Source organism: Misgurnus anguillicaudatus, chromosome 17 (genome assembly GCF_027580225.2).
Source record: "Misgurnus anguillicaudatus chromosome 17, ASM2758022v2, whole genome shotgun sequence".
Lineage (NCBI taxonomy): Eukaryota > Metazoa > Chordata > Actinopteri > Cypriniformes > Cobitidae > Misgurnus > Misgurnus anguillicaudatus.
In genome coordinates this window covers 38,108,801-38,136,743 of record NC_073353.2, presented here as the reverse complement: position 1 = coordinate 38,136,743, position 27,943 = coordinate 38,108,801, and the positions used below count along the sequence as shown (strand labels likewise).

The 27,943-nt window shown below is 38.5% G+C and overlaps 1 protein-coding gene across 1 annotated transcript; it reads left to right on the top strand.

Annotated features, from left to right (window-relative positions):
* The first annotated feature begins 875 nt into the window (after nucleotides 1-875).
* On the top strand, nucleotides 876-27,943 carry edar (ectodysplasin A receptor). The gene is made up of 12 exons (XM_073854721.1): nucleotides 876-1,090; nucleotides 11,500-11,577; nucleotides 14,000-14,120; nucleotides 15,328-15,509; nucleotides 16,538-16,623; nucleotides 20,522-20,605; nucleotides 20,852-20,977; nucleotides 21,203-21,277; nucleotides 23,137-23,209; nucleotides 24,852-25,053; nucleotides 26,011-26,071; nucleotides 27,116-27,943. Exons 2-12 carry the CDS (start codon nucleotides 11,525-11,527, stop codon nucleotides 27,457-27,459), a joined length of 1,407 nt encoding a protein of 468 aa, XP_073710822.1. The 5' UTR covers nucleotides 876-1,090; nucleotides 11,500-11,524; the 3' UTR covers nucleotides 27,460-27,943.

The window sequence follows — 27,943 nt, the reverse complement described above, 5'->3', positions numbered from 1 at the left end:
TTTTGGTTCCCTGAATGCTTTGCATGAGGCTGTTATTTTAGTTTTATTCTGTAAAGACAAATTGTTAATGTTTAATGTTCATTTAACTTTAAACAAACTGTTGGCAGTAAATAACATACATTTAAATCTACAGTAAGTTACTGGCAAACAGCTGCATAACTGCAGCAATATTCTTTACAGTGAAAAAAATATAGCACTACATAAGTATTAATACAGAGATTTGACCGAGCAGGAGGAGATCTCATATTTGGCTGAGCAGTGAACTTAAGTTCAGGAGGATCATGGACATGTAATTCAACCAAGATGTCTTTACACTGTATATAGCCGTCCATCACCTCTGCCCTGTTTTTTGCAGCATCCCTCCTCTGCCCCATCGCTTCACTCCCTGCTGGTATCCTTATTAAGGAGGGACGAGTACTCGTATGCTTTATTTTATATTTGATTACATGTTCATGTAAACTGGTGAAACATCAGATGAACAGGACTGATGAAAGCAGAGGTGATTCAGAGGAACACTATACAGGTCTTATATTAAAGATCTCTACTGACAGCAGTCTTCACTGACTCTAATGATGAAACATCAAATAATCTCAGCGGCTCGTGCAAATTTTAAAGTTAAAACATAAGTAGTAGTAGCACCAAAACTTCTGGGAAAGTCTGAGTGATTTAATCTGAACTAATCACACACATACTGAACGTGTAAAGTGAGATGTCAATAATCTGTAATCTTGTGTTATTTCATAAATGTGAATGAAAGTGTGCTGTGATTCACACCACTAGAGGGCAGCGTTCACCCGCAGTAATGTGTACGCGCGCATGCGCGTGTGTGTGTCTGTACCTGTCTCAGGTTGACGAGAAGAGATTTTGGGGCGGAGAGCATCTGTAACTTTATGTTGAGGTGGAGTTTGAGACTTGAAGAGAGAGAGAGAGAGAGAGAGACGGAGAGATTCATAAACGGTTTAATGCGCGCGTTCACATCAACGATCTCAGTTCTGCGAATGTCTCATGTGTGAGTTTAATCAGATTATCCTGAAGAAAACGAGTTTACTCAGCGTACGATATATCGCAGTCTTCCGCGCGTCATCTTCAGGTAAGACGCGTTGCGTTTTTAGTCCTCATTGAGTTCTATGCAGTTGTGTAGAGTAACATACAGTAGAAGCATTGCTTTATATCAGTTGTTGTCTGTGGTCACTGCCCTGTTGTGTGTTTGTTGTTATTTCTGTGCATGTTGTGATGATGCTGGCAGTGATTTTGTGTTTCATTTACCGTCTGACCTATTCTAATACTTTATGATTGTTTGTCTGTGATAAAATGATGTGAAGGGAAAGTCCTGCATGCACATGAGACATGCATGCGCACGCACGCGTCTCTTTGCGGCAGGAGTTAAAAATTCGCGAGTTCAACGAGAAAACTGGATTTTTATTTTTGTTGAGGAATATGTCTTTTGATCTGTCTGCTGATCTGATAATCTAACAACCTGATGATCTGTTGATTTGTTGATCTGATTAACTGATAATCTTTTGATCTGTTCAGATGGTGATCTGATAACCAAATAATCTTATGATCTGATAATCTTATGATCTGTTGATTTGTTAATCTGATTAATTGATAATCTATTGATCTGTTCAGACGGTGATCTGATAATCTATTGATCTGTTCAGATGGTGATCTGATAATCTAATAATCTGATGATCTGTTCAGATGGTGATCTGATAATTTGATGATCTGTTCAGATGGTGATCTGATAATTTGATGATCTGTTCAGATGGTGATCTGATAATGTAATAATCTGATGATCTGTTCAAATGGTGAACTGATAATCGAATAATCTGTTCAGATGGTGAACTGATAATCGAATAATCTGTTCAGATGGTGATCTGATAATCTAATAATCTGTTCAGATGGTGATCTGATAATCTAATAATCTGATGATCTGTTCAGATGGTGATCTGATAATCTAATAATCTGATTATCTGTTTAGATGGTGATCTGATAATCTAATAATCTGATGATCTGTTCAGATGGTGATCTGATAATCTAATAATCTGATGATCTGTTCAGATGGTGATCTTATAATCTGATTATCTGTTCAGATGGTGATCTGAAAATCTAATAATCTGATGATCTGTTCAGATGGTGATCTGATAATCTAATAATCTGATGAGGTAAGTGCAGTGAAAGTGCACGGCTGGAAATGATATTATGATCTTTTAATTGATTTGATTTGTTTACATGGATTGTCTGTGTTTTGGTTTATCAAGAAATTAAAGTAAGAATTTATCATACAGAAATGAACTTTATAAAAGTGAATGTTTTTAATCATTTGTCTGGTAATCCTCATGAATAAATGAAAGTAAGGAATCTTATGATGTTGGTTGAAATGTTTTATTATTTCTGCTCATATTGATCAGTAGTTTCTTCAAACATCCATTATATTTATTATAAAGATTAGTGGTTTATTAGATTTTATAATAATATGATCATCTTATTAAAACTGTGATGTTTTTATTGAAAAGAAGCGACTGTATGAACTGTCTGACTGCATTATTATTGTATTTGAATAGCAAGATCTCTCACTCATCTACTGTTACTGTGTTATTTATTTTGTGAGAATACACAGACAGAAAACTTAAAACATTTACCAGTCAAACCTTGATCCCCTTCACAGCACAATAGTTAAGAATGAGATGGGTTACTCTTAATCTTTCCCTTTGCTCTTTTTATTAACAACTGTGGTACATCAAGTAGGAAATAAGAGAGAAAATATCAAAATAATGGAAAATCGTCCAGCGCTGAAAGTTTTTAAGATGCTCGCGACAGCGATGATAAAGTAAATATCTCTAGAGATGCTAAGATGCTGTGTAAACTAGGGGAACAATAAACACATTTTCTTAAGAGCAGTTTAACAAGTGGACACGTGTGTGTGTGTGTGTGTGTGTGTGTGTGTGTGTGTGTGTGTGTGTGTGTGTGTGTGTGTGCGTGCGTGCGTGTGTGTGTGCGTGTAGATGAGGTAAAGGGGTACAGCAGACGCTGTGAGGCAGGAGAGGGGGAACCTGAAATTTGTATAGTTTTATTTTGAACACATATCAGCTGAACCCCACTGATGTTTATCTGATGTTTGCTCTGTCTCATCAGTGGAAATGATCTGGACGGGAGATTTGTCTTCTGCTCTCTCTACAAGTAACATAGAAGTAGTTGTTGTTTTGAAATATATCGTATGTTTAAGTCTTTGTTTCTAAATGCAGTCTTTCACTTGATTGATGAAGTGCTTATTTTTGAGTCCTGCTCAATGTCAGTCGGTCCATTTCATTCATCAGCATAAACTACAGTCACACAACACCACACACACCAGCTGTTTTATTGTCAAAAATCATAGAGATAAAATCAGAAGGTGTGTGAAACTCTTAGCATCAGTGTTCAAACCTAACCTTAATGTCCAGAGTAAAGATGATGATGAAGAAGAAGACGATGTGACCGTGAGTGCGTCTGTGAGGTCTTCATCAAAGCTTAAGTCTGCAGGACACGGTGACGCTCTGAAGGCTTTTCTCTGTCTTTGCTTTCATTGAAGACATGAATAGAGACGCTCTGTAATTAAAATCATCAAAAGGTGAAAGAAGTGTTTGGGTTTCCCAGTAAAGCGTGAATGCAGACAGCAGACGCCCTTAAAAGACAACACTGTCTTGAGAAGAGCTCAGCTTCGGCCTTTGTGCTCCAAACATCACAATCAGCCACACGCTGAACAAACAACACCAACTAAACACACACAGACTATTGCATTACAAACACTTTCACAAACAGATTTATGTGTTTGTGTATTAATGTATGTGTATTTCACATCATGCTGCAAATGCAATATTACACTGCTGGTGTAAGTTATAGTCAAGACACACATTAACATAAAGTCAAAGATGGTGTTTTATTGTATATTCCAAATAGACTTTTGGTTGCTTTGGATTAAATGCTTGATTTAAAAGTTTGTAAACGTTACAAAACAAAATACAGGATGTGCAGTCTGATGATTTTTGGTTTTATATGACTTAAAAGAATAGTTCACCCAAAAATGAAAATTCTGTCATCATTTACTCACAAACCCGTATAAATGTCTTTGTTCTGATGAAAACATATGAAGATATTTTGAGAAATGTTTGTAACCAAACCATTCGTGGACCCCATTTACTTCCATAGCATTCTTTTTTCCTACTATGGGAGTGAATGGGGTCCATGAACGGTTTCTCAAAATTTCTTCCTTTGTGTTCATCAGAACAAAGAAATTTATACAGGTTTGTAAGAATATGAGGATAAGTAAATGATGACGGTATTTTCATTTTTGGGGTGAAGTATCCCTGTAAGAGTCGTTAAACTTTATATTACTGTGGCACTTCTTTATAGTCGTGTGTAAGTTCTATGCCGTAGGTTATCCGTAGGCTGTCCGTAACTCTGTGTAGCCTCGCAACATTTTTTAAAAAATGCGTCAGTTCTATGCGGCCGGCAAACGCTGTGATTGGTCCACTAGAAACCCTCCCTTCATGTAAAAAAAATCTGCATTTCTTCATAGGCATTTTCGCTTGTTATGGTTAGAAAAATATGGGCCAAGTTGAGCAGTGATGTAACTCAAATTGCAATAAAAGTCACTGTCTTACCTCCATCACTGCTGGTCTTCTCAAATCATCGGCTGCGTCCAACATGACATACTGTGACAGTACTGAATTACATGAAGTATCTACTCAACAACCGTTAAAACAGTAGCTACTAGATAGTATGAATATGGATAGTATGAATGAATTTGGACATCGCCTTGTTGATACATCACGTGACATACGTCATCATAATTTAAGTTAGTCGTTAACTGGAATGATGGTATACTAGCACAATTTAACCACAAGGGACAGATGTTTAATAGATGTGTTAGCGTTTGAATAGAGTCGCGTTACCACTTCTGCACATTTTTTAATAAAACAACGCCTCTCCTCCTTCTTCTTAGTTGGAACTCCTCTTCTGGTGGATCACGGGATAGTAAAGGGTCCATCAAATAAACACTTCAGGATCTTGACGGAAGTAGTAAATCATCCAGATACTTTTCAACTACTGATTTTGTAATACTATGAATGACTACTCGCCTCGCCTACTATATAGTATGGAAGTAGGTGATTTCTAGGGCTGGACCAGAATATTCAAATATTCGTTTCGTGGGTTGACATTCCATTTTCAGTTTTGACTGAATTATTAGCGCTAATCTGAATGTGTCACATGTCCATATTGCACCAAAATGCAACACTACACTCCCCTGGGTCCACAGCAACACCAGCCACATAATAAAACTGCAAACAGACAGACAGACACAGAGATTCCTGCCTTTATTAGAGAGAAAAATATGTTCAGCCCCTCCTTTCAAAGCTTCAAATATTCGGTGTGATTTCTACTAAAGCTTTGAAGCTCAAAAAATGGTATTCGGACCATTTTGGGGGCTGTTTACACTTGCAGTGTTTCCCACAGGATTTTGAGGAGACTGTGGTGGTGATGACACCACCCGCTAATTAGCATATATGTGATGTCATCATGTCGTGTTTGCGCTTGATCTAGTGTTGGCACCTGAAATATGTTTCACTTCTACTCTTTGATCTGTATCGGTATTTGATCTGTATTGTATATCAAATTATATTTTAAGCCGAATTAAGCTGTTTTAAATAGTGAAATAAACATGTAAATGGGAATCATGAAAATTATATTTGTGGGGGCCAGTGTTGATTCTGTGGTGGGCCACCACAAATAAATCAATGTATGGGAAACACTGACTTGGTATTAAGATGTGTTTTCATCGATCGGATCACAAGTGGACTTAATTTACACCTGGTATTTAAATCCGTCTCTTTTGTCCACTTTCGACCACTTCTGTGCTGAATACTATGAGGGGGTGGTCTGTGAGACGGTGGGCGAGTCTCTCTGCTGTCATTCAAACCCGAGCGGGAGTAATTATGACGCAAACTAATATTATGTCGGAGTGCACTGCTTGTTTAGCAAGTAAACATGCTGCACAGTGTTTTGTACATGAGTATGTGAGAGCTTTCTTTGAATTTTCAGCGCAATTGATGAAATAGGATCGCGCAACTTTCACACGCTTTCAAAACGAAACTACGGAGATCAGCCGCTTAGTTTTATCAATGAAAGGCTAAGAATAGCGCTGTTCACCGAGTGTTCACGCCAGAAGTAAAAAAAAGACGTAAAACTTGTGTTTAATACCTCAGATTAGATAAATGGGCGAAGAGAAGGCGGTCGCGTGTGGCTGTTCGAACACATTCAACCCCATGTGCGTTCCGCAACTCCAAAGTGATCCGATCGAAAGTGGTTTCGACCACCTCTGGATGTGGTTGAAAGTGGTCGAAAGTGGACGAGCTCAAAACGTTTTGAACACCGTTTACACCTGGCATTAACGTCGTCCACTTGTTATCCGATCGACGAAAACACATGTTAATGCCAAGTGTAAACAGCCTTGGATGCAGCCACACACAACACTTCTTCTTCAGCTGTTGCACTGCGAGTGGACTTTGGGTTACTTGTGTGGATACTGCATGTGTAATTGCACCGACACAGACGACAACGCAGAAGTTATAAAAACCGATGCGTAGCCTACGGCGTCTAGTTCCATAGTAGTCATCTTCACTTTTAATTCATCTCCTATAACTTTAGATGTCAATAAAGAAGAGTTTAATTCTGTGGAGAAGAAACATGAGGTGGGACTCAAAAGTGCATGAAGGATCTCTTTCTGTACCCTCAGGTGTTTGAGACTCAACAGAGAAATCAACTTTTCACCCCATGTGTCATCACTCACAGACAGAGATCTCATCAGGATCCTGACCATAATGTTTCAAACAATAACAAACCAGTCAGAGCTGAAGTTTAACTATATTTCAACTAAAATCTTTAAGATGACCACTGACACACAGCGTAAAATGAAGCACAGTAATGTTTAATTCATTCACAATGTCAATAGATAAAAGCAGGCGAGAGACCTCCATCTCTTTTCCTCACTGATTAGTGACTTTCCTAAAGCAATTTCCTCTCCTAAAAACAACAAAGAAGAAATGTGTTTGAAGCAGGGGGATTTCTGTCAGCCTGATGTCTGTTTTCAAATGAGCTTAATCAACCAAATACAGAAATACAGACAGGTTTGTCTCGGACAAGTCGACTTGAGATTTTACTCATTATAAAATATTGGAGAAGGTAAGAGAGAGACGCTGTCAATGCTACAACATCATCTCAACACATCACATATAAACATCGTCAATGATAAAGCAGATTCTGAAGGACGGGGCTTTCCTAAAAAACTCCCATGATGCTCAGTGTTGACATGAAAACTCGCTGTATAGTTTATGCCCACGCCAGCATTCACACGCTTTCTTATTATACATTTACATATAAATTCTGTCTTAATGAAGATTTTTCTATTTTATTGTGTTGTGTTTAACACTAGAGAACATATTTTTGAAAAAGCCCAGATCTAGTCAACAATCCTACAACTAGTTTATGTATCTGTAGAGGTGTAAAGTACTCAGAAGTACTAGCTGTGCTTTATCCAAGTGTTTACTCCACTACATTTCATAAATACACAAGTTGTTTTTATCTACATTAAAAATGTTGTACTTTCTTATTAATACTATTTTTAGTTACTTCTACTTGAGTAAAAATAATTAGGTAGCAGATTTCTTATGTAATTAAGTATTAATTATGTGAAATAAAGTATAATACTGTACTCAAAATCCTACATTTCACAATAACTTAGACTTACTTACCTACATAAATGCTTCAGAATGTAGTGAAGTAAAAGAAAAACATTGATAAAGTGAAGAAGTCGTGGAGTATTTTAGTTTAGGACGTCTTTGGATAAGATGATCAGACATTATTGTCAGATTAAATCTCTCAGGAGTTATGATTGTTATTTGTAATTGGAAAGGCCGTTGTGTAAATAATAATCTCTCATCTGAACCCTTCCCCTAGGAAGAGATATTTCAGGTCTTTAACGATAAGGATAATGATACTGTGTGTATTTATCTTAGATTAGGTGGTAGTTATGAGATTAATAACCTCGGGCAGCGAGTCTGCGGTCGGCTTTCAAACAGAGACAAGTCCGGACAGAAATCATCCGGGTGGTTTTGTGTTTGGAGTGAATCTGTTCTTCAAACATACTGAGGTGCATTCCAGTCCAGAAGAAGCACGACTCTCAATCTGGATTGTGATGAAAGTGTTTTTGGGTGGGTGTGTAATGAGCGGTGGAGGGGGGGGGGACTCAGTCATTTGGCAGCCGCTTCATTTCCTGCAGAAATCACTTTTTACTTCTCAAAGTTTTCTCTGTTCCTCCCTCGGTCCTTTCTTAATCCTCTGATGAAACGCAGGGCCGCGGGGGGTTTGTAATAGACAAACATTTTCTTTTTAGTTTCCGTCAGACTGACTCTGCGGTTGTTCTTGTGTGTGTTAAAGAAAGGTGCTTCATTAAAGCTGATATATGGTTATGGTTAAAGGTTTGTCATTTAGCTTATTTCATATATGTATGTCAACTATTTGTACGTTTCTTTCCCTAAAGACTGTTATAATACCGTAGTCCTGTGGTGATTTGAAAGCCTTTAACGTTACATTTTTGTCGTTTGGTTAACGCTGGTGGTGCAGAATTGAAACCCAATAGTTTAGTAACGGTGAACTACTGTAAAAAAGGTCACACGCATGCACTGAAACACTGTGCCATTAAATCAATTTCCTAAACATGTGTCTTTTGTTATTGTTGTCTCTATGTGTTTACTGATGTTATCAGCGTTTATGACTCGTGGTGTTTACATGGATTTGTGTGTATATATTGAAAGCAACTGCAGTCATATAAACATCTCTTTCACACATCATCCAGTAAACATGATCATATAACGCTGCTCTTATCTCATGCAGGTGATGCAGGATTCAGAAACACATTCATGCTGACAACAAATGAACTTGAGAATGGATTGATCACTAAATAAAATCACGGCATGTTTTCTTGTAACTGAGCAGTTTTTTGTCCAAGCATTATTTCTGAATGACCCGAGGCTGAGATTAAGCGGATTTGAAGCGAAAGTATTTGAATGAACGTATACTACATGCTGAGAGCATTCAGTTAACTCTTTCACCGCCATTGACGAGACATCTCGTCAATCAAGAGAAAACGCTTCCCCGCCGATGACGAGTATTTCCGTCTTTCCGCCATACCGCTATTATCCACCAGGTGGCGCCCTTCCGCAACTTTTTAAAACCGGAAGTATTGCCCTATGGCAAGCTGCTGCATGTCCGTGTCTGTTTTAAAGATCGCTCTGAATGGGATCTCTATGAAAAGTCCGTCACAAAAATGGAATTATCTCTGCTTTTTCCTCAAGATGTGGTGTTTTTGCAGAAACCTACTTGTATTCAAAAGCTGATTACAAAAGAACTACTGAAGGTAGGATGAAACGGTTTTTTTTTGTTTGAAAGCAGAGGGTCTGTTCTTTCATTTGGTATATTGTATGTTTATATATTTGAAGAAGAACATTTTCTGGAAGGCATTAAACTTTTGTGAAAATCATGAAAAACACTGGCGCTGGCTGGCAACTTTTTTTAAAAACGCTGGCGGTGAAAGAGTTAACATCATTATCTCATTTGTGTCTGAGCTCCTCATATGTTGTATTAGTACGGTGATGGTCACGCTGTGTATGACTGTAGTCTATGAGTCTAGAGAGAAACTCTTTATATTTGATTATTTGTAGTAAAAGTTTTGTGGAAAACTGATGGAATAGTAATGTGTCATGATGAAGGCAGACGTTGGTTTTAAAGGCCCTGAAGGCAAACGTCAATGTCTGGCATTATTCGGGATTGTCTTGTGTTACAATCTCTGTACAGAAGCCCGCGAGCTGTGAGGTTTTTAAAAGGCTTGCATTGCTTTGAAGTCGATTTCTCTTCTCACTGTGAAATGGATGTGAAAACAAAGATGATGTCAAAGTTTTGATGTGGTTTTCTACTCAATTTAATGCAGAAAGGAAATCTTTAGATTGATTAAAATACATGTTAATTTAAATGATGTTATTAGCTTATTTGTAACAACAATCTAAATCTTAAAGGGATAGTTCGGCCAAAAACGATATTAAACCCATGATTTACTCACCCCCAAGCTGTCCGAGTTGCATATGTCCATCGTTTTTCAGACAAACACATTTTCGGATATTTTAGAAAATATTTTAGATATTTCTGTTCATTAATTGTAATGTTGCGGGGTCCCGGAATAGTCCACGACCTTCAAGTCCAAAAAAGTGCGTCCATCCTTCACAATTTAAATCCACACGGCTCCAGGATGATAAACAAAGGTCTTCTGTGGGTAATCCGTGTGGTGTTGTTGTAGAAATATCCATATTTAAAATGTTATTAACTTTATAAACTAGCTTCCGGTAGCGCCGCCATCTTAGACTCAGGAGAGAGGATTAGCGTAGTGTACGCACTTTTCTTAGTGACGTATGACAAATTCGGAGGGCGGGGGCACCGAGCAGCAGCAGAGAAACTCTGTACGCTGCGTAAGCTCTCATCCTGAATGCGCATCACTCCAAAATGGCGGCGCTACCGGAAGCTAGTTTATAAAGTTAATAACATTTTAAATGTGGATATTTCTACAACAACACCTCACGGATTACCCACAGAAGACCTTTGTTTATCATCCTGGAGCCGTTTGGATTTGATTTGTGGAGGATGGACGCACTTTTTTGGACTTGGGGGTCGTGGACTGTTCCTGGACCCCGCAACATTACATTTAATGAACAGAAATATCTAAAATATTTTCTAAAATATCCGAAAATGTGTTTGTCTGAAAAACGATGGACATATGTAACTCGGACGGCTTGGGGGTGAGTAGATCATGGGTTTGGTGTCGTTTTTGGCCGAACTATCCCTTTAATGCAAAGACAAAAAATGTTTCCTAATGGCTTTAGGTCAACACATGAGATTGGAAGAAGATGAACACACAATTAAATATAATCTCATGTATGTTAGTAATTCTGCATATTGTAAGTATTAAACTGCACCTGACAAGGTGTTATTAGTTTAAAGGGGGTTGTTATCTGGGAATGAACAAATCTTCAAACCTTTAAATGTCACCACTGACCAATCAGAATCAAGCATTCCAGAGCTGCACTGTGTACGCTGATCATTAAGTGAACATTTACAACCTCTAATCAGTAACTTTATAATAACATATAAGAGTATGAGGATGTTATTCATCTATTAGTTAAAAAGACAGACTAGTCTAGTATAGTAAGAGGTCAAGGGTCAAAGTGTTTCACTCGTTCTCTTTGACACCATGTATGCAGCAGACATGCGCTCTCTGGAAATGCATTGTTGTAAAGAATCAAACCCTGCGTGACATGCAGGCACACGTGCATTTGTTTCAGTGTTTACACACACACACACACACACACACACACACACACACGACTCAATAGTTGTCCTGTCGTTTTCTCCTTACAGATCTCCTCAGCTGGAAGACACAAACATGAGCCGAAAAGCAAAACAAACGCCATCGTGTCTTCTGTGTCTTTTGCTGGTAAGTGCTACTGATTAGGGCTGTCACGATTATTTAATTTGGCTGACGGTTAATTGTCTAACTTATTTTGTCAATTATGACAATTAATTGTCTGTTAATACATTTTTTTTGTTTGTTCATGAAATAACTTTCACACATTGTTGCGATTATTTAAATTAAATCTTTTGCAAGGTTTACCTGGCAGTAAATATGAATAGACATAACACCTTTAATTATTTTATAAATAAATATCTTTCAATCTATCTTTCTCATAAGAAATAAACACAATAAAGTTTCTGAAAAATAACTGAAAATAAAAATGCAATCAAAATCAAATAGTAGCCAATCCTACTAATGTCATATAAGTACTGGACCACATGTCGTGGCTGCAAAAAAATCAATTCCTTACAGATCGTTAAGAATAACATCCTTCACTTTCCTAAATTTGGAATTGCTGGTTCAGGAGCGCCATCTGATACGGTCTCGTTTATACAGGTGCTGCAGCTCCCCCTTGTGTTTTTTAAAGAGATGTGCAATCATCGCGGTGATCTGAAATCATCGTTATGAGGTCCAACAATCGCGATAAGACGATTATTTAATAATTGTGAGAGCCCTTATGATGTCAAAAATCTCCTATCAAGTCAAGAGTTGAAGATGTAATGATCAATGTACAGCATGAATACATCGTAAAATAAACTCAGCTGCTGTTAATGTTAAATCAGTTAGCAGATAAAAGCCAACAGGTCAGGATGATCATAAACTCTTAAGGTGTCGATCGGTCTCCGCTTTACTCGCTCGTCCTCATTCATGTTTGCGGCACAAAATCTGTCTGGCAGCTTTCCCAGACTGTAATTTCTCAATGCAGTCCCATAATGATAGGCTTTTAATTCCCTTTCCAAAAAGCCACGAGACATTAAAGAGACGAGACGACCGAGACACCCCAGAGAGGAGATACGCTTAATCCCAACAGCTAGATTCAATTCAGCCTTTAAACTACTGTCACTTCATAATATCTGAAATATTATTATACTAAAAAAACAACACCTATTTAATAAACAAATGATCAAAAAAATGAATTCACCTGAGAAAAAAACGGAAAAGTTCAAGACACCATCTGTACACCAGTCAAAACTCTCTGAAATATACATATAACTATGAAAGAGATCAGAGGACCCAAACTTACACATACCCGTATAATCCACATTCTTTCTAGTTTTATTTCTTCAAATATAAATTCTGTTGGGTTGGATAAAGTAACCAAATAAGAGTCAAGGCAAAACAATCGTTGAGTTATTTGTGTATTTTGGCTTTATCATCCACAGAGTTTCTCAACACATTTATTTACTTCTGCTTACATCCACACAGAAAATGTTTGACCGTCGTAACTCAACACAGAAAAACAAACAGATGAACTCATATGAGATTGATTTATATGGACTACCGGCACATCCGGGAACTTGACTGTAAATTTCGTCACCGCCCCTTTTCGGGGGTTAAAAAAGCAGCGCCTCCATTGGCTTCCATTCAAAATAGCGGAACAAAGCAACGTTTTTACACAGCCGGCAGGCGTAAATAACTTTCGAAATCACTCAGATTAAACATGTCGAGTATTTATCTGTCCATCCTGCCTGCCATAGAGCGCGAAAGATACATTAACACATTTAATTTGGTCAATATAAAAACATGTCCCTTTCATTCTCACAGCGTCAAATTTGTGTAACAACGCCATCCAGTGATTGCTGGATATATCGCTAAGCCAGTTAGTTGTATGGCTGGACGGAAAAGTGCACTCATTACTCTAAATATAAAGACATAATAAATAAATACGAAGTAACTTTCAAATACGAAGTAAAATCATTCACTTGCTTCCCTGTTGACTTGATGAGGTACGTGTTTAATGTCCGGGTAAGACACCTCTGGCCAATAGGGAGCGTTGTTACACAAATTTTATGCTGGGAGAATGAAAGAGACATGTTTTTATATTGACCAAATATAAATGTGTTAATGTATCTTTCGCGCTCTATGGCAGGCATGGTGGACAGATAATTACTCAACGTGTTTAAATCTGAGTGATTTCATAAGTTATTTACACCTGCCGGCTGTGTACGAACGTTGCTTTGTTCCGCTATTTTGAATGGAACTCAATGGAACGTCTAGTGCGATTTCCCCCAAAAGTGGGCGTGAACCTGTTCAGAGACATTCTATGACGTTGCGCCGGTTGTGCGTATGTAGGAATGTCATTAATATTGTGGGCGGGGCCAGATATTCATTACAGCTAAATGATGTGGTTTGTGGTTAACATTTGCAGTAGCTGTATGTTTATTTCTGTCACAGATTAATACATTTATAATTGATGCTAAGACAAACACGTGTGTGTGTGTGTGTGTGTGTGTGTGTGTGTGTGTGTGTGTGTGTGTGTGTGTGTGCGTGTGCGTGTTTGCTGGTGTCCAGTGTTTGTGCTGTAGAGGCCGAGTACTCAAACTGTGGTGAAAATGAGTTTTACAATCACACAAGTAACAGCTGTCGGCCGTGTCCACAGTGTCAACCGGGACAAGAGCCGTACATGGTAAGAAATACACACAAAAACACTCAAAATAACACCAGAGGAGATTTTCTTCACACAGCTATTAGTGACCACATCTGTTGAGGACACAAGCCGTATTGTTTTCATTTGTTTCACGCTCATATTGACGTGAATGTTTTTGGTTAAGAAGGTTTGTGATCTGACTGTAGACCACCCATACAGAAAGCGTTAACACAGCGATGTTTTGATTTTATGTGAAACATTTCATATTGAGGTTTCATTGAGTAGATGAAACAGAGCTCAGTGTACTGCACTTACAGCGACACCTTTATTTAAGATAAGATAATAACAACATACATCACAATCATGATTTTTTAGTTCTTTTACTGAAGATTCATCTCTGTACTTTAGATGGATTTTCGGGATGCTTACAGACAGAAAGATTGTTTGAAGTGGTAATGAAAATCAAATCTACCCTTAAATGTGTGGAGGTGTAATTGAGCTGATGTGTGATGTAAAATGAAGTGTCTGTGTGCAGGTGAAGTGTGTGTACTGTATGTAACATGAAAGGAATCTGTGAATCCCAGAGGCAGCGATTATAAATCAAACAGAGAGACTTCAAAGCTCTTCGTCTCAGCTCCAGGACACTCAGATGTCTCTTCTCTTCTCTTTACATTATATCAATGTTGCTCTTCTGTTAACCCTTTTACATCCAAAATAGCAGAAAGTTGTGTGTGCATGTGTGTTAGGTTTACTGCAGTAGTTCAGTGGATTTAATCTTTAAAGTTTTTCTCTGTAACTGAGTTGAACACATTGACTTGTGTGTGTTTAGGTATGAATGGTGTTTATAAACAACTGTTCTGTGTTCAGTAACTGATGAGAAATACTCACATCACACACACATCAAGTAGATGAACTTGTTTCTATAGTTTTGATCATTTCTGTTGTGTGTTTACATTTAAAAGAGTTTTTCATGATGTCTGGATTATGATATGAATGTAAAGCGATTGAGTTATGATGAAGAGTCTCATTAAACATCACTACAGCTTCAAATCTGGTTAGTTGTGCAACTGAGCACCAGAAGTGAATGTTGGTCAATATTCAGCGATTCAAACCAGCTGTATTTAAAATGAAGTTATGGTATAAACAAAGTGAAACCATGAGAGAAATCTTTATCTCTTATTGTCATATATGCTGCTGTATTTACTGTAATATGAAGCAGATATAAATGTTGTTTTGTGTTTTACAGAACTGCGGTTATGGTACAAAGGATGAAGATTATTCCTGTATCCCGTGTCCTGCGGGGAAATTCTCTAAAGGCAAATATGAGATCTGTCGTCGACATAAAGACTGTGATTCTCTGTACCGAGCCACGATATTAACAGCAGGGACTTTAGAGAGCGATGCCGAGTGTGGACCGTGTTTACCAGGGTAAGAAAGTTTACACACATCAGTGTCGTTTTATATGCGGATGCTGTCCACAGACTCTCATTACTTTAAGATAAAGATATACATTTAGTGTTGCTTTTTATTTTTATAGTTTTTGGGCCTAGTGCTTAAAGATTTTTTTAAAGCAACACTATGTAGTTTTTTTTCCTTTAAATAATGTCTCTAAAATTATTTCAGTGATAGAACAACTTTTAACTGTACAAATTGTACGGTTGCTGCAACCTGAGCAGCCTCCTAGCTGCTACAAGCACACTCTGAAAGTGGCGGTGGAGGGTAGGAAACACAGCTCCGCACCTCCCCCTGCCTGCAGAAGAGTGTCTGATACCAGGCACTGTTGCGCATTTCAACCACATGGGGGAGCTGTAAGTCATTTTTACATGGAAACTACATAGTGTTGCTTTAAGGCCCTGGAAAGTTGTTGAAAATAAACATACATCGCCACAGGTCCTTGAAAGTGCTTGGATTTATTTTGTGCAAAAAAGGTTTTTGGGAAAAAAGTTCATATTCTTCCCTCTGGTTGGCTAATGTGTTACTTAACCAGTTAGTCAGATTCACACATACGATCTGGTCTGTGCCATCATGCTGATGTGTGACACTGACACCATATCAGACATAGTAGAGATGGTGATGGAGAAGATCAGTCACATTTGTGTGTTTGTTTATTTATTTATTTTTTGTGGTTGTTATGCCGTCATTTCGAGGTCTGACTGGTTAGCATTACAAAATATCTTAAAAATGCATAATACAGTATAATATGTACCGAATATTCTTCAGTTTTATGCATCTGTCATATGGGCAAAAATAAATGCCAAAATTTTATAGTTGTGGAAACCATAACAATGTATCTTACAAGGTAACACAATGTAACCTTACATAAATTAATTGAATTTGAAGTTAACCAAGGTGTGAGGACCCTGTATTAAACTAATCATTGACTCGTCCTGCATGAATTTCAATGCGTAAATGATGATTATGTATGAATCGATAAGTGAATGTTCTTGTGTTTGCAGATACTACATTTTAGAAAACAGACCACGTAACATCTACGGCATGGTGTGTCATTCCTGTCAGAACGCTCCCAAAAACATCAAAGACTGTAAGAACTCGTCATAACGCCTTCATCTCTATTCTGTGCATTTCATTTCAGCTTCTTCTCTCCGTACCTTCTGTTTTCTTATTTCTATCGGGCATAAACACACAATTATCTTAAATGTTTCCATGTTTGTATTGCTGTGAGCGCTGTAAAGAGGCCACACGCAGAACACGGACGCACGCTGCTTAAAACCAAACCAAAGCAAAGCACAACCCTGAGCCAACGCTCTCCACGCAAACCTTCTGTAATGAAACAAATCTCAGGTCATCAGTAAAACAGCAGAGAGACGCCTGGAGTCCATCAGCCGTTGGGTTTGTGGTGGATGAATTATTTTTCTGCTCTTGGCTGGCGTTAGGTGTTTGGCAGATTGTTCACAATATCTCAGAGGTCATGAATAACAGCACATACCTGAAACATTGATTGTATGGATGAAACCGCAGGCGCGCTGTGACACACAACAGAAACCACACAACGGATGAAATTAACCTTCATCAAAGGTTATTACGGCTTATTTCAGCCGTTTCTGAACTGGTGCAATAAATTATGATGCTTGCTTTTCAGGTTCAGCTTTTATTAAAGATTAAACATCATGGTGATAAAATCTCATTGCTTTATTGTTTAATAAATATATTTATATACAGACGTGGAAAAAAAGAAGAGACCACTCTAGTTTTGGCTTTAATCATCATTTCTAGTCATGTATTACGAGCATTATTGTCCAGTGTCTGTTGAATTCCAACAAAAGCAAACCTCAGGAGCGACAGAAAGTCAACCAACAGCAATGTTAAAGACTGAGAGAGCTACAAAGCTTACAAATGCATTGACCAAGTTTAAAACTGGTTAAATCAAATTTGTCTCATTTTTAATACCAAAAAGACTGTTGTGACTGTTTACAAAAAAAAAACTGTAAAACCAAAAACTATAGAATTTGTTTGCAAGACGCCCATGGAAAAACTACCAACAAGAAGTAGATCTTCTGTGTTTTTGGAAGGTGAGGAATTGGAGTTTGTGGATCAGTTTAAGCATCTCGAGGTTATACTAGATATAAAGCTCACTTTCACAAAGCACATAAAAAAGATAACTAAAGCTATACAATTTAATTAGCAAAACTACAAACAAATGATGTCTTTCATTACAACAGAGACAAATCCTATCTCGACTGTATGATCTTTTCTCATATTGAATACTGTTTCACATTTTTGGTCATTTGCCAGTGTCACTGCATTAAAACCCATAGATCAACTTTATAAAAAAAGCAATTAAGGTATTTGATAGGAAACCACAGTTGTTTCACCACTGTTCAATCGTAGAAAAGTATAATTTTTTTTTAAATGCGAAAATCTTAAAGTTTTTAAATGCAGCTGTCTTATCTAAAGGTCAATGAATGGAATGAGAAAAAAAAGAAATAGTACAAGATCAATTACTGAAGGGGACTGTGAAGTACCTTTTAGAAAGTCCGCATTTGCGAAAAATGTCTTCTCTATAGACCCCTTCACGGTTCACGTCACAAGCTATTCCCACTGCGCATGTCGGGGTCAGAAAAGTCATTACAGCAGATTGAGTTGCGTATTATTTGGTATCATCAAAAATGCCTACTTACGTCGTGGGCTGTGAAAATCGCACCAGGTCTTCCGTTAAGTTTTCGCGATTCATGCAGAATCTCAAAAAAACAAAACAACAACATCTGCGTCTGCAAGCAATTAACGTGCAGACTGGTACAATGCAAAGATCAAAGAGGCTTGTGTTTGTAGTGCTCACTTCATTTGAGGTAAGTCATCGTTTTTGAGCCCTGTTAGATTAAATTATAAAGCCTAAATGGTATTAACAGTTCGACCCCGTGCTGCGCGCGCACCCGATAGTCATTCAATGTTTACAAACCTTGAAGGGGTCTATTAAAGGCTGCACGGATTGGAACAGTATGCCAATGGAAATTGGGAATAGCCCTATTTAAGAAACAGCCTAAAAGATGGCTGAATAATAATCAAAAATGTGTACATTGAGTATAAAGGTAGAACAATAGCTAGATTAATTTTATTTTTATATAATAACATGTATGTTTATGTACAGACATTTATGTACCTTATATAAAAGTATTACTATTAGTATTTTACATTGCATGTGATCCAACCAATCAGCACAAAGATGTGCCTATAAATAGCTGTTCCTCATCTCTGTCCCATGACAGATTTTTTGCAGCATCCCTCCTTTATCCCATCACCTCCTCTTATCTAGTTTCATTGATCCCAGTTAAAGAGGGGGGAGGACTCTGGGTTAAGGCTAACATTACAAGCTCGGAGACCTCTCCTCAGACAGCACACCAAATATACTTTATCTTATTCCTAATTGATAACATGTTAATGCCAACTCGTGAAAGATGTGATTAAAAATCTGGGTTATTTCAGAAAATGTATATTTCTGAAATTTTCCTCAACTTCATGTAAAAACATTGTGTTAATATACCGGTAATTTTAATATTTGACTGCATCTATTTGATGTTTCTTTATATTTAGGTCAGAGTTTGTTTGAGCGTCCAGACGCTTCCTGCATTTGTGATTTGATTTGAACAAAACATTACAATTCATTTAAGATAAGCTGTGATTTATTTTTCTTTCCTGTCTGCCATTGGTTGGACAAACGTCTCTTCTTGTCTGATCGCTCGAGTCAGTGTTGTCGTGTGATGATGTTTTTCCTGAGAGCAGGTCTGCGCCCGTCTTGTTTTCAGAGCTTTTTGAATTATTTCTACTTTGCGGTGACAGAAATTAAATTTAATTAACCTGGAGCCCTTTTGTAAGGTCAAAAGACAAAACTATGCGGAGCGAGACGTGGATTTGCTCGGGTGCGGACGTGCCGAAACCTGCGAGGAGCGCTGCAAATGATGCTCGCCCGCAGCGTAGGTTGAGTCTCATAATGAAGCGCTTTGAGGGAATAAAAAGATGATTAACTTGCTGCTGCTTGCGTTCATCGCGGGAGAAAAACATCTTCCATTCCCCGCCGCTGCGTCCATCCACCTCTCTTTAAAATGACAGGACCTCCCAGATGTTGACATGCTTAACATGTGATTCGATTAAGAGCAGATGGAGTTGCAGATCTCGCTGCTTTCAATCACCGATCAACCACAAACACTTTAATTCTCTTCATGTGCTCCGGGGATTTGCAAAGAAAATTTGGCATAAAGCGAATAAAAGCAGGAACTTCACCAGGCGTTTTTTACGCAACCATGTCCGATTAATAAGAGCATCTAATGATCAAGACTCGTATAAAAGATTTCCTAAAAGGTTAACAAATGACTGATGGTGATCTCCAGCGTGTTTTTAATGCTGAAAGCGCTCTGAAACCGTGAAGCTTTTCAAACGCTGCCATCGGGTCTTCATCGGGATGCTCGTAATGAAATCAATGCTTCAAATACAAGAAAGGATCAGACAGATGAACGGCCTTTAGTTTAAAATTTATTCTCGATTTTAGCCCATTAGACCTGAGCTGGCCAATATTTCATGTTTAGTCATTATAAACGTCAAACCAATTCAGTCACATTACAATTCAATTCAAATAAAGCATGTAATGAAAACTGTCTGGAGCTCATCAAGATGAAATAAACCTAAAGAAACCGTAAGGCGTGTCGAACAGATTATATTCACAATATAACACAACCTCTCTAACCTTACATTAACATTTACACAAAGATCATCCTGTCTGTCAAATCTAAAGTCTCTTAAAGTTTGTTTTCATTCTTCATCATCATGATTTTACTCTTTCTTTACATTGTGTAGAAAACAGTCAGTCAATCACAACAAAAATGTCTTTAGCTGAGTCTGAATTCATTCGTGATCAGTGAAAGAAACGGTTTAGTTCAGTATGAAAAATTGTGTAGATTATAATACATGAAATGATTGTTGTGTTCCAGGTATGAAATCTACAGCTGTGTCATCAGGTCGAGTTCCCAGTGTGTCATCCAGCATCACCACTATTCTCCCTCATCCAGAGAAAGGTGACATCATCTTATTAACAATATAACCTGTTACTGACCTTCACAAACATGATCACTAATGCACAGCCACTGCAAATACTGTCAGAATGATCCTACTGCTGCTCTTATATTCAAAACAGACACACATGTTATTTTCATCCTGATATAGATCCAGAAACTGAATGTTGTTAAATCAGTCGTGATCACAGCTGGACAGAAACAGATTGAAGCTTTTATTTCAGCTGCCATCTTTCTCTCTTCCAACAGATCCAACGGGTCAAGGTCACCTAGCAACGGCTCTCATTATTGCCATGTCAACCATTTTCATCATGGCCATCGCTATAGTGATGATCATTATGTTTTACATCCTAAAAGCTAAGCCGAACGGGCAAGGTCAGAAATACTTTCTCAATGGAGCTTCTAAAGTTACTGTATAATCTGTTCTGGGATCTGTGAGAGTTGATAAGATCTGTAATGGTGGGACGCAGTTGAATGACGTGTGAATGATTAAACTGTGGTGTTAAATCCACAGGAGATCCTGACATCATTATCATGATTTAAAATCTTTCTTATTTCTCCAGACAGTCAATGAACAACAATGTGTTTATGTTTTCTCAGCCTGCTGTTCTGGACAAATCATAAAGACAGCAGACGTCCAAACAAACAAACAGGAGGAGAAGAAAGAGGTTCAAGGTGAGCAGAAGTTTAGAAATGAGGTGGCTACTTTATAAGGTCCATGAAAGAAAACCTTGTGTAACCCTGTATCAAAAAAGCATGAAGGAATCTCATGATTGTTAATTACTACACATTAGATATATTTCTACTGTACTGTGTGCATTACAAGCACAGATGTAAACATAACATAATGAAACAAAAGATCTCATGTTAACTGCAGTCACTTTTATTAAAGTTCTTCAGGAAACTCCAAATAGCAAAACTCAACACTTAAGGATTTTTGCCAAAAGATCACTTCAAGAATAAAAAACATGGCATTGAGGTTTGTTGTAAAAACGGTGCGAACAGAACAGAAAAGGACAATCTTTATAAGCAGACTCTTCAGTCCAGCCTATGATGAAATCAATAAGTAGTATTTGCAACGTACATTAATATTCTTTTCATATTTATTTTTAACAATGTCTAAAAGCAGTAGCACATTAAATTTGGGGTGGCCAGTCAGATGTTGGGGGGTCTAGTGCCACCCCTGCCACCCTTCTGGCTCTGGCACTGGCTGTGAGATGATGATGATGATGATGATCTCTATATGTGCTTTTACATCTCATCTCATCTACACCAGAAACTCACCATAAACAATCAGAAGTGCTGATGGACCTTTATTCATCTTTACTGAGAGATCTGGACCTTCATAATTAACAACACGACTTCAGAAATTCATTTGGAGGATAATGATGATTTCACATATACTCATCTCATCTGCTATTTAATGACCTGAAGCAGAAGAGACTCATGTGAATTAAGATCTTAAAAGGGGTCATAGTGTGAAAATCTGATTTTCTTCATGTTTAAGTGCTATAATTGGGTCCCAGTGCTTCTATCAACCTAGAAAATGTGAAAAAAGATCAACCCAGTAACTTAGTTTTGCTAAACCATTTTCTGCAAGTATATGAAGAAAATAGCACTTTGAAATGTGTCTCCCCCTGTGATGTCAGAAGGGGAGAGATTATTATAATAATACTGCCCCTTAATCTGCATTGTCCAACCACAGCACTGCCATTTAGTGCAGAGAGAGAGAGAGAGGCCCTGTCCCAAATGGCACACTTAATGTGGACTTTCGGTCTCGTGGCCTTAAATTGCACGCGCTCACTTAGTCCACGAGTCCGTAGGGTGTCCCAACTGTCATTTTTACGCTTTGAAGTGTGCTTATCAGTGCCTCCTTTGCCCCCTTGATGCGGTCTTCAGTGAAGCCCACACTGCAGCAGGCTTCGTGGACTTTACCAACCCAGAAGTCCTTGCGAAAGGGCAATCAAACGACGGAAGGGAGGAGCTCACACTGACGGGCAACTTCTCTACCCATTTCCGGTGTGACGCTCGAGTCTGTCCCAAAATACGACTCTGTTGCACCCACGTGGACTCGCATTAAGGGTCCCTAAAGTCTGGACTACGTGATGTCATCAAAGTGTGGACTCTGAGGAGGACCACAAGTCCGGAGTGTGCCATTTGGGACAGGACCAGAATAGGCTCAATTTCAACAAACCACTATTGTGGTGATCATTGTTTGCATTATCAGCTCATTTGCATTTTAAAAGACACAGCCAGAATCAGCAAATTTTTGCTCACACCTACAAAGTGTCAATTTTAACATCTTATAATAAATTATCGGTGGGGTATTTTGAGCTACAACTTCACATATGTACTCAATGGATACCAAAGATCTTTATGACCCCTTTAAAGATCCATTCAGCCAGTCAGTGTTGTGCTCTGATGATGACACCGATGATATATGAATAGATATGAACATAAAGTGTTCCTACATGATCAAAGCACATAAATGACTTGATGAAAGCTGTTATTCATTAGAAACATTGTCTTTCTAGAAAGCGTGGTGATATTTGCAGAGAAGGAGGAATTTGACAAGCTCAAGTCTTCACCTCCAAAACCAGCGAAGAGGTGAGAGGTCACAAAAACACACAAAAAACTATCAGTGAAGATACGGTGGACCACTAATCCTTAAACAATAACAGCACCGACAGCTCTCGCTCTATCTCTCTCTCTCTCTCTCTCTCTCTTGCGCTCTCTCTCAGTAATTAAAGGACAAGTTTGTACAGCAGAAAGTCTTTTCAGTGTTTTGTGGGTTTATGACGATGATTCTGGAAACATTATGTGTCTCACAGACAGTCGGATGAGCTTCATCCCGCCTGAAGCTAAAGTTATCAGACGAGAAGTGTATGATAATTACAGTCACGCGGCAGGTGAAAATAGATCTACTTAACCAATAAAAAAAAATCACACGCTCCTGAATACAAACCTTTCAGTCTTCACATCTGACGTCAGAATTATAACACTTAAACCCTTCCCATTGCCAAAACTAGTTGGATTAAACCAGGGGTGGGGACCCCTGGGTCCTGGAGAGGCCACTGTCCTGCAGAGTTTAGTTCTAACCCTAATTAAACACACCTGAAACATCTAATTAATGTCTTCAGGATTACTTGGAAATGAAATTCAGGAGTGTTTGATTAGGGTTGGAACTCTATTCAAATGCAAATACATCTATTAAACATCTGTCCCTTGTGGTAAAATTGTGCTAGTTTAACTTCATTCCAGTTAACAACTAACTTAAATTATGATGACGTATGTCACGTGATGTATCAACATGGCGATGTCCAAATTCATTCATACTATCTAGTAGCTACTGTTATAACGGTCGATGAGTAGATACTTTATCTTATTCAGTATGAGATTTCAGATTTCATGCACACAATCACACACAGACACACACACATACACACACACCAACATGCACACACACACACCAACATGCACACACACAAACACATCAGAAATAAAGATCAAAACTAACAGTTTCATAAATGAAAGTATTTGTGTCCTGTAGTTATTTACAGGTTATTTGGTATACTTGTTTTTGGTCAGTGATGTCGTCAATTCTGTAGTTTAAGTGAGTGTTGATCAGAGCGGTTTAAAGTCAATCACGTCACGACTTTACAGTTATAGACGAGATCTGCTTCAGTCACTGTAAATGATTACTAATAAGATGTTTCGAGTAAAAGTGTGTGTTCAGTGTTGTAGAGGTGTTTTTACTGTGGTAAAGCCGTGAACGCCAGACGATGTGCTAATGCGGCCCGCCGTCAGTGCCAAATCATGCGAGGTATTGAGTGTCTGTGAAACAATGAAGGTCTGTGAGCATCTCTGAGCGCTCTTTGTCAACACACATGAATGAAGTCTTCTCCTGAGAGAAGCTAAAAACAACAGACGAGTCGCTGCATGTTAATGATTACGCTCTTAAATCAACTTCACTTTCTATTCCTCTCTTTATTTCTATGCTTGCCGACTAAACACACTTGTGTTTATAAAGCATTTAACTCTAAAAACAAGTGACATTGACACCGTCTCATCCAATCGCACGAGTCTGGGGTGGGACTTCCTCTTTCTCTCTCCAATAGAGAAGGAATGTTTGAAGTTACCTGAATATCTTCTGCACTTTCAGATGGGTTATAAAGTGAAGGATTGTGTTTATTTCAGTGTAGATGATTTGATTGTGAATGACAGCGAGTGAAATGTTGTTATTTTGCAGTGAAAATGATGCATCGTCAGAGAACGAGCAGCTGTTGAGTCGCAGCATTGACAGCGATGAGGAAGCGGCTCAAGACAAACAGACAGCAGCCGATCTCTGTCTAATGTCACTGGTGCATCTGACCCGAGAGAAAACATCTTCAACAAACACCATACACAACACCAGTAACACCAACAACACCATCAGCAGTAGAGCCACTGGGGTGAGATTACACTGCTATTATACCACAATAATGCTTTATTCTGATTGGCTGAGAATGTTCATGGGTGTTGTCGATTATTTTTCCATAAACACACACAAGACCTTTAAAATGTCTTTAAAAAAAACACCAAAACAATGTCTGTGGTATAAGAGGAATAATTAACTCCGGTCCTTTGAATTATTTGAAAATAATGCATGCGCGCGGTGTAACTCCACTTCGTGCCGTGCCAGATTACAACCTTGGCTGTGCATTAGTTTACATTACAATAATTATTATTCCTTATGCTATGTACCCACCAAACGCAGGGCATCGCATTACTCGCTCTAGATTACTCGGGGGATTTAACTCCACATGACACAAATTGTTCACTGAATATTTTCAACTTGGGCGAAGACCCGTTTGAGGCGAATACACCGCTCATATCGCGTCACTCACATTGCCCCACTCGAGGACGCGTCTGATCGTGTCTTTGCATTGACTTTGTATGTAATCTACTCGCGCAAATCGTTGAACTCACATCTGGTGTAAACCCACAGTTACATACACAACACTTCAGCATCATTATTTTAGGGGCGTGTACACAAAGACGTTTACGTTGACGTATGTTTTCAATTGTTTTCATTTAAAAGTACCACACTTTTTAAAAGCACAAGCAGGTGGCTTTTTTGTGCTCAGTACCCAGAGTTGAAAAATGTTTAACTTTGGGTGAAACATTGAGCTTGTTAATGTCACTTGGCCATCCAATCACAGGGGAGGAGGGGTGGGACAAATATCACAACAACCAACCAGTGCATCATTCAACGACTGAAACAACGCAGAAGTATCATAGCTGAGCGCTTTGGTTGCTGAAGAAATGCTGTCCACCTGGTGTACACGCCCCCTTCTGTCTGTCTGTGTGCATGTGCGCGTGTGTGTGTGTATAAAGCACTGTTGCTCTATCTGATGATGTTTCTGCAGATTCACAGCAGAAGGAAAAAAATCTTGGACTTGTACACAAAAGCCTGCAGTGTTGCAGAGGGTGAGTCCTAACTTCACAACATCTTTTGTAAAATTGCCAAAGACTGAAATACAAACACTTTGTTAATGGCATCCAGTGGTGGCCGGTGACTTCTCTTTTGAGGGCTGCAAATTTCAAAATATATAGTTCCTGCATTATGTGTCATGTCAAAATACATGCCTGCTGCACACGTCTCTAAAGGGTTTATGATAAAAGAGACACTCACTAAACTACGGTGACCATACGTGCCATTCTTCCCGGACGCGTCCTGGCCAGGATTTCTGGTGTGTCTTCCGAACGTCGTATTTGTCGACCGCATACGTCATAGAAGATAATTATTATCATTACAGAAGATCAATCGTTACATTTTAAGGTATGAATAAAACTACGATTGTATTGTTTTTAAATGAATGACGTATGCGGTCAACAAATATGACTTCCGGAAAACTAAACTGATTACACATGACATTAAGTGAGTTTCTGCCAAACGTGAGCATCTTTTTTATTATAAACCCCTTCAAAGAGTCTGCAGCAGGCATTTATTTTGACATGATGCACATAGGTTCACATGATGTGCCAAACACATATTTTGACATGACGATCCACACACATGACAGGCTAAATACACGTTGTGATGAGCTTCACATTCTCTTCAAAAAAGAAGTCACCGTCCGCCACTGATGTCATCATAAGTAAGAGCACTGCTTACATCACCAAATTCTGCTGCAGACGTACTAAAACATCAAAACCTCGATCAATGTCAGTGTGAGTCTTGTGTTATTTTTCTCAGCACACAGAAATCAAGTCAAATTACAACCAGGATCTTTCAAGTTTAAGAAAAAAATCTCAACTGTGTTTTAGTTTGAACTGAGAGCTGTTGTGATTGAGACGCTCATCTCTTTGACACGTGAACAGAAGATTAGAAACACTTAATTCATTTAATGGATGTTTATTTATCATAATAACCCTAAAACATCATCAATATTTCCTGACTTTTACATTATTGTGTCATTTATCTGAACACAGCGAAAAAATGAACTCATTTAAATATTTTGGTGACTGCAGGTCTGAGTCCTACCGAGTTGCCCTTTGACTGTTTGGAGCGCACCAGCCGGATGCTCAGCACCACCTACAGTACGGACAAAGCCGTAGTAAAGACCTGGAGACATCTGGCAGAGAGTTTCGGACTGAAGCGCGACGAGATCGGAGGAATGAGCGACGGCATGCAGCTCTTTGACCGAGTGAGCACGGCGGGTTACAGCATCCCCGATCTGCTGACACGTCTGGTACAGATCGAAAGACTGGACGCCGTGGAGGTTCTCTGCTTCGATATTCTAGGCGGACCCGAGAATGGCGTCCCTCCATCCAGCCATCATCCCACTTTATCTTCTCGCTGTGCGAGCGTGTGAGACTCGAGAACGTCCTTAACCACAACGGCGTGAAGAAATTCTCCTCTGGATGAACATCTGAGATCATGTTGAGGAAAATCTTCTCTCAGACAGACGTGTGCGTGTTATTGGTGCGGGACAGAGATGATGTATGATCTCAAGTTGTGTTCATGTCTGTAGAGGAGATGTTCAACACATTTCTGCAGCATTGATGACTGAGGATGTCTTTGAGGTTCAAGACAATACTGCCGAGACTGAGCTCATTTTTATAGTTACCTGAATAATAAAATGTAGTTCTGAGGTTTGTCATGGACACGTATACGTATAACTGGACTGTGAATGATGTGTTAGTGTCTGTATTCATATGTAAAGTGTGTGTTTCTTACAATGACTCTCAGGATACTGACATGAACTCTTACACTGAGTTTATTTATAACCATTTTTTACACTTACACTGAGTTAAGGTGAATATTCTGCTAACAGATATAAATAGAATATGAACTGC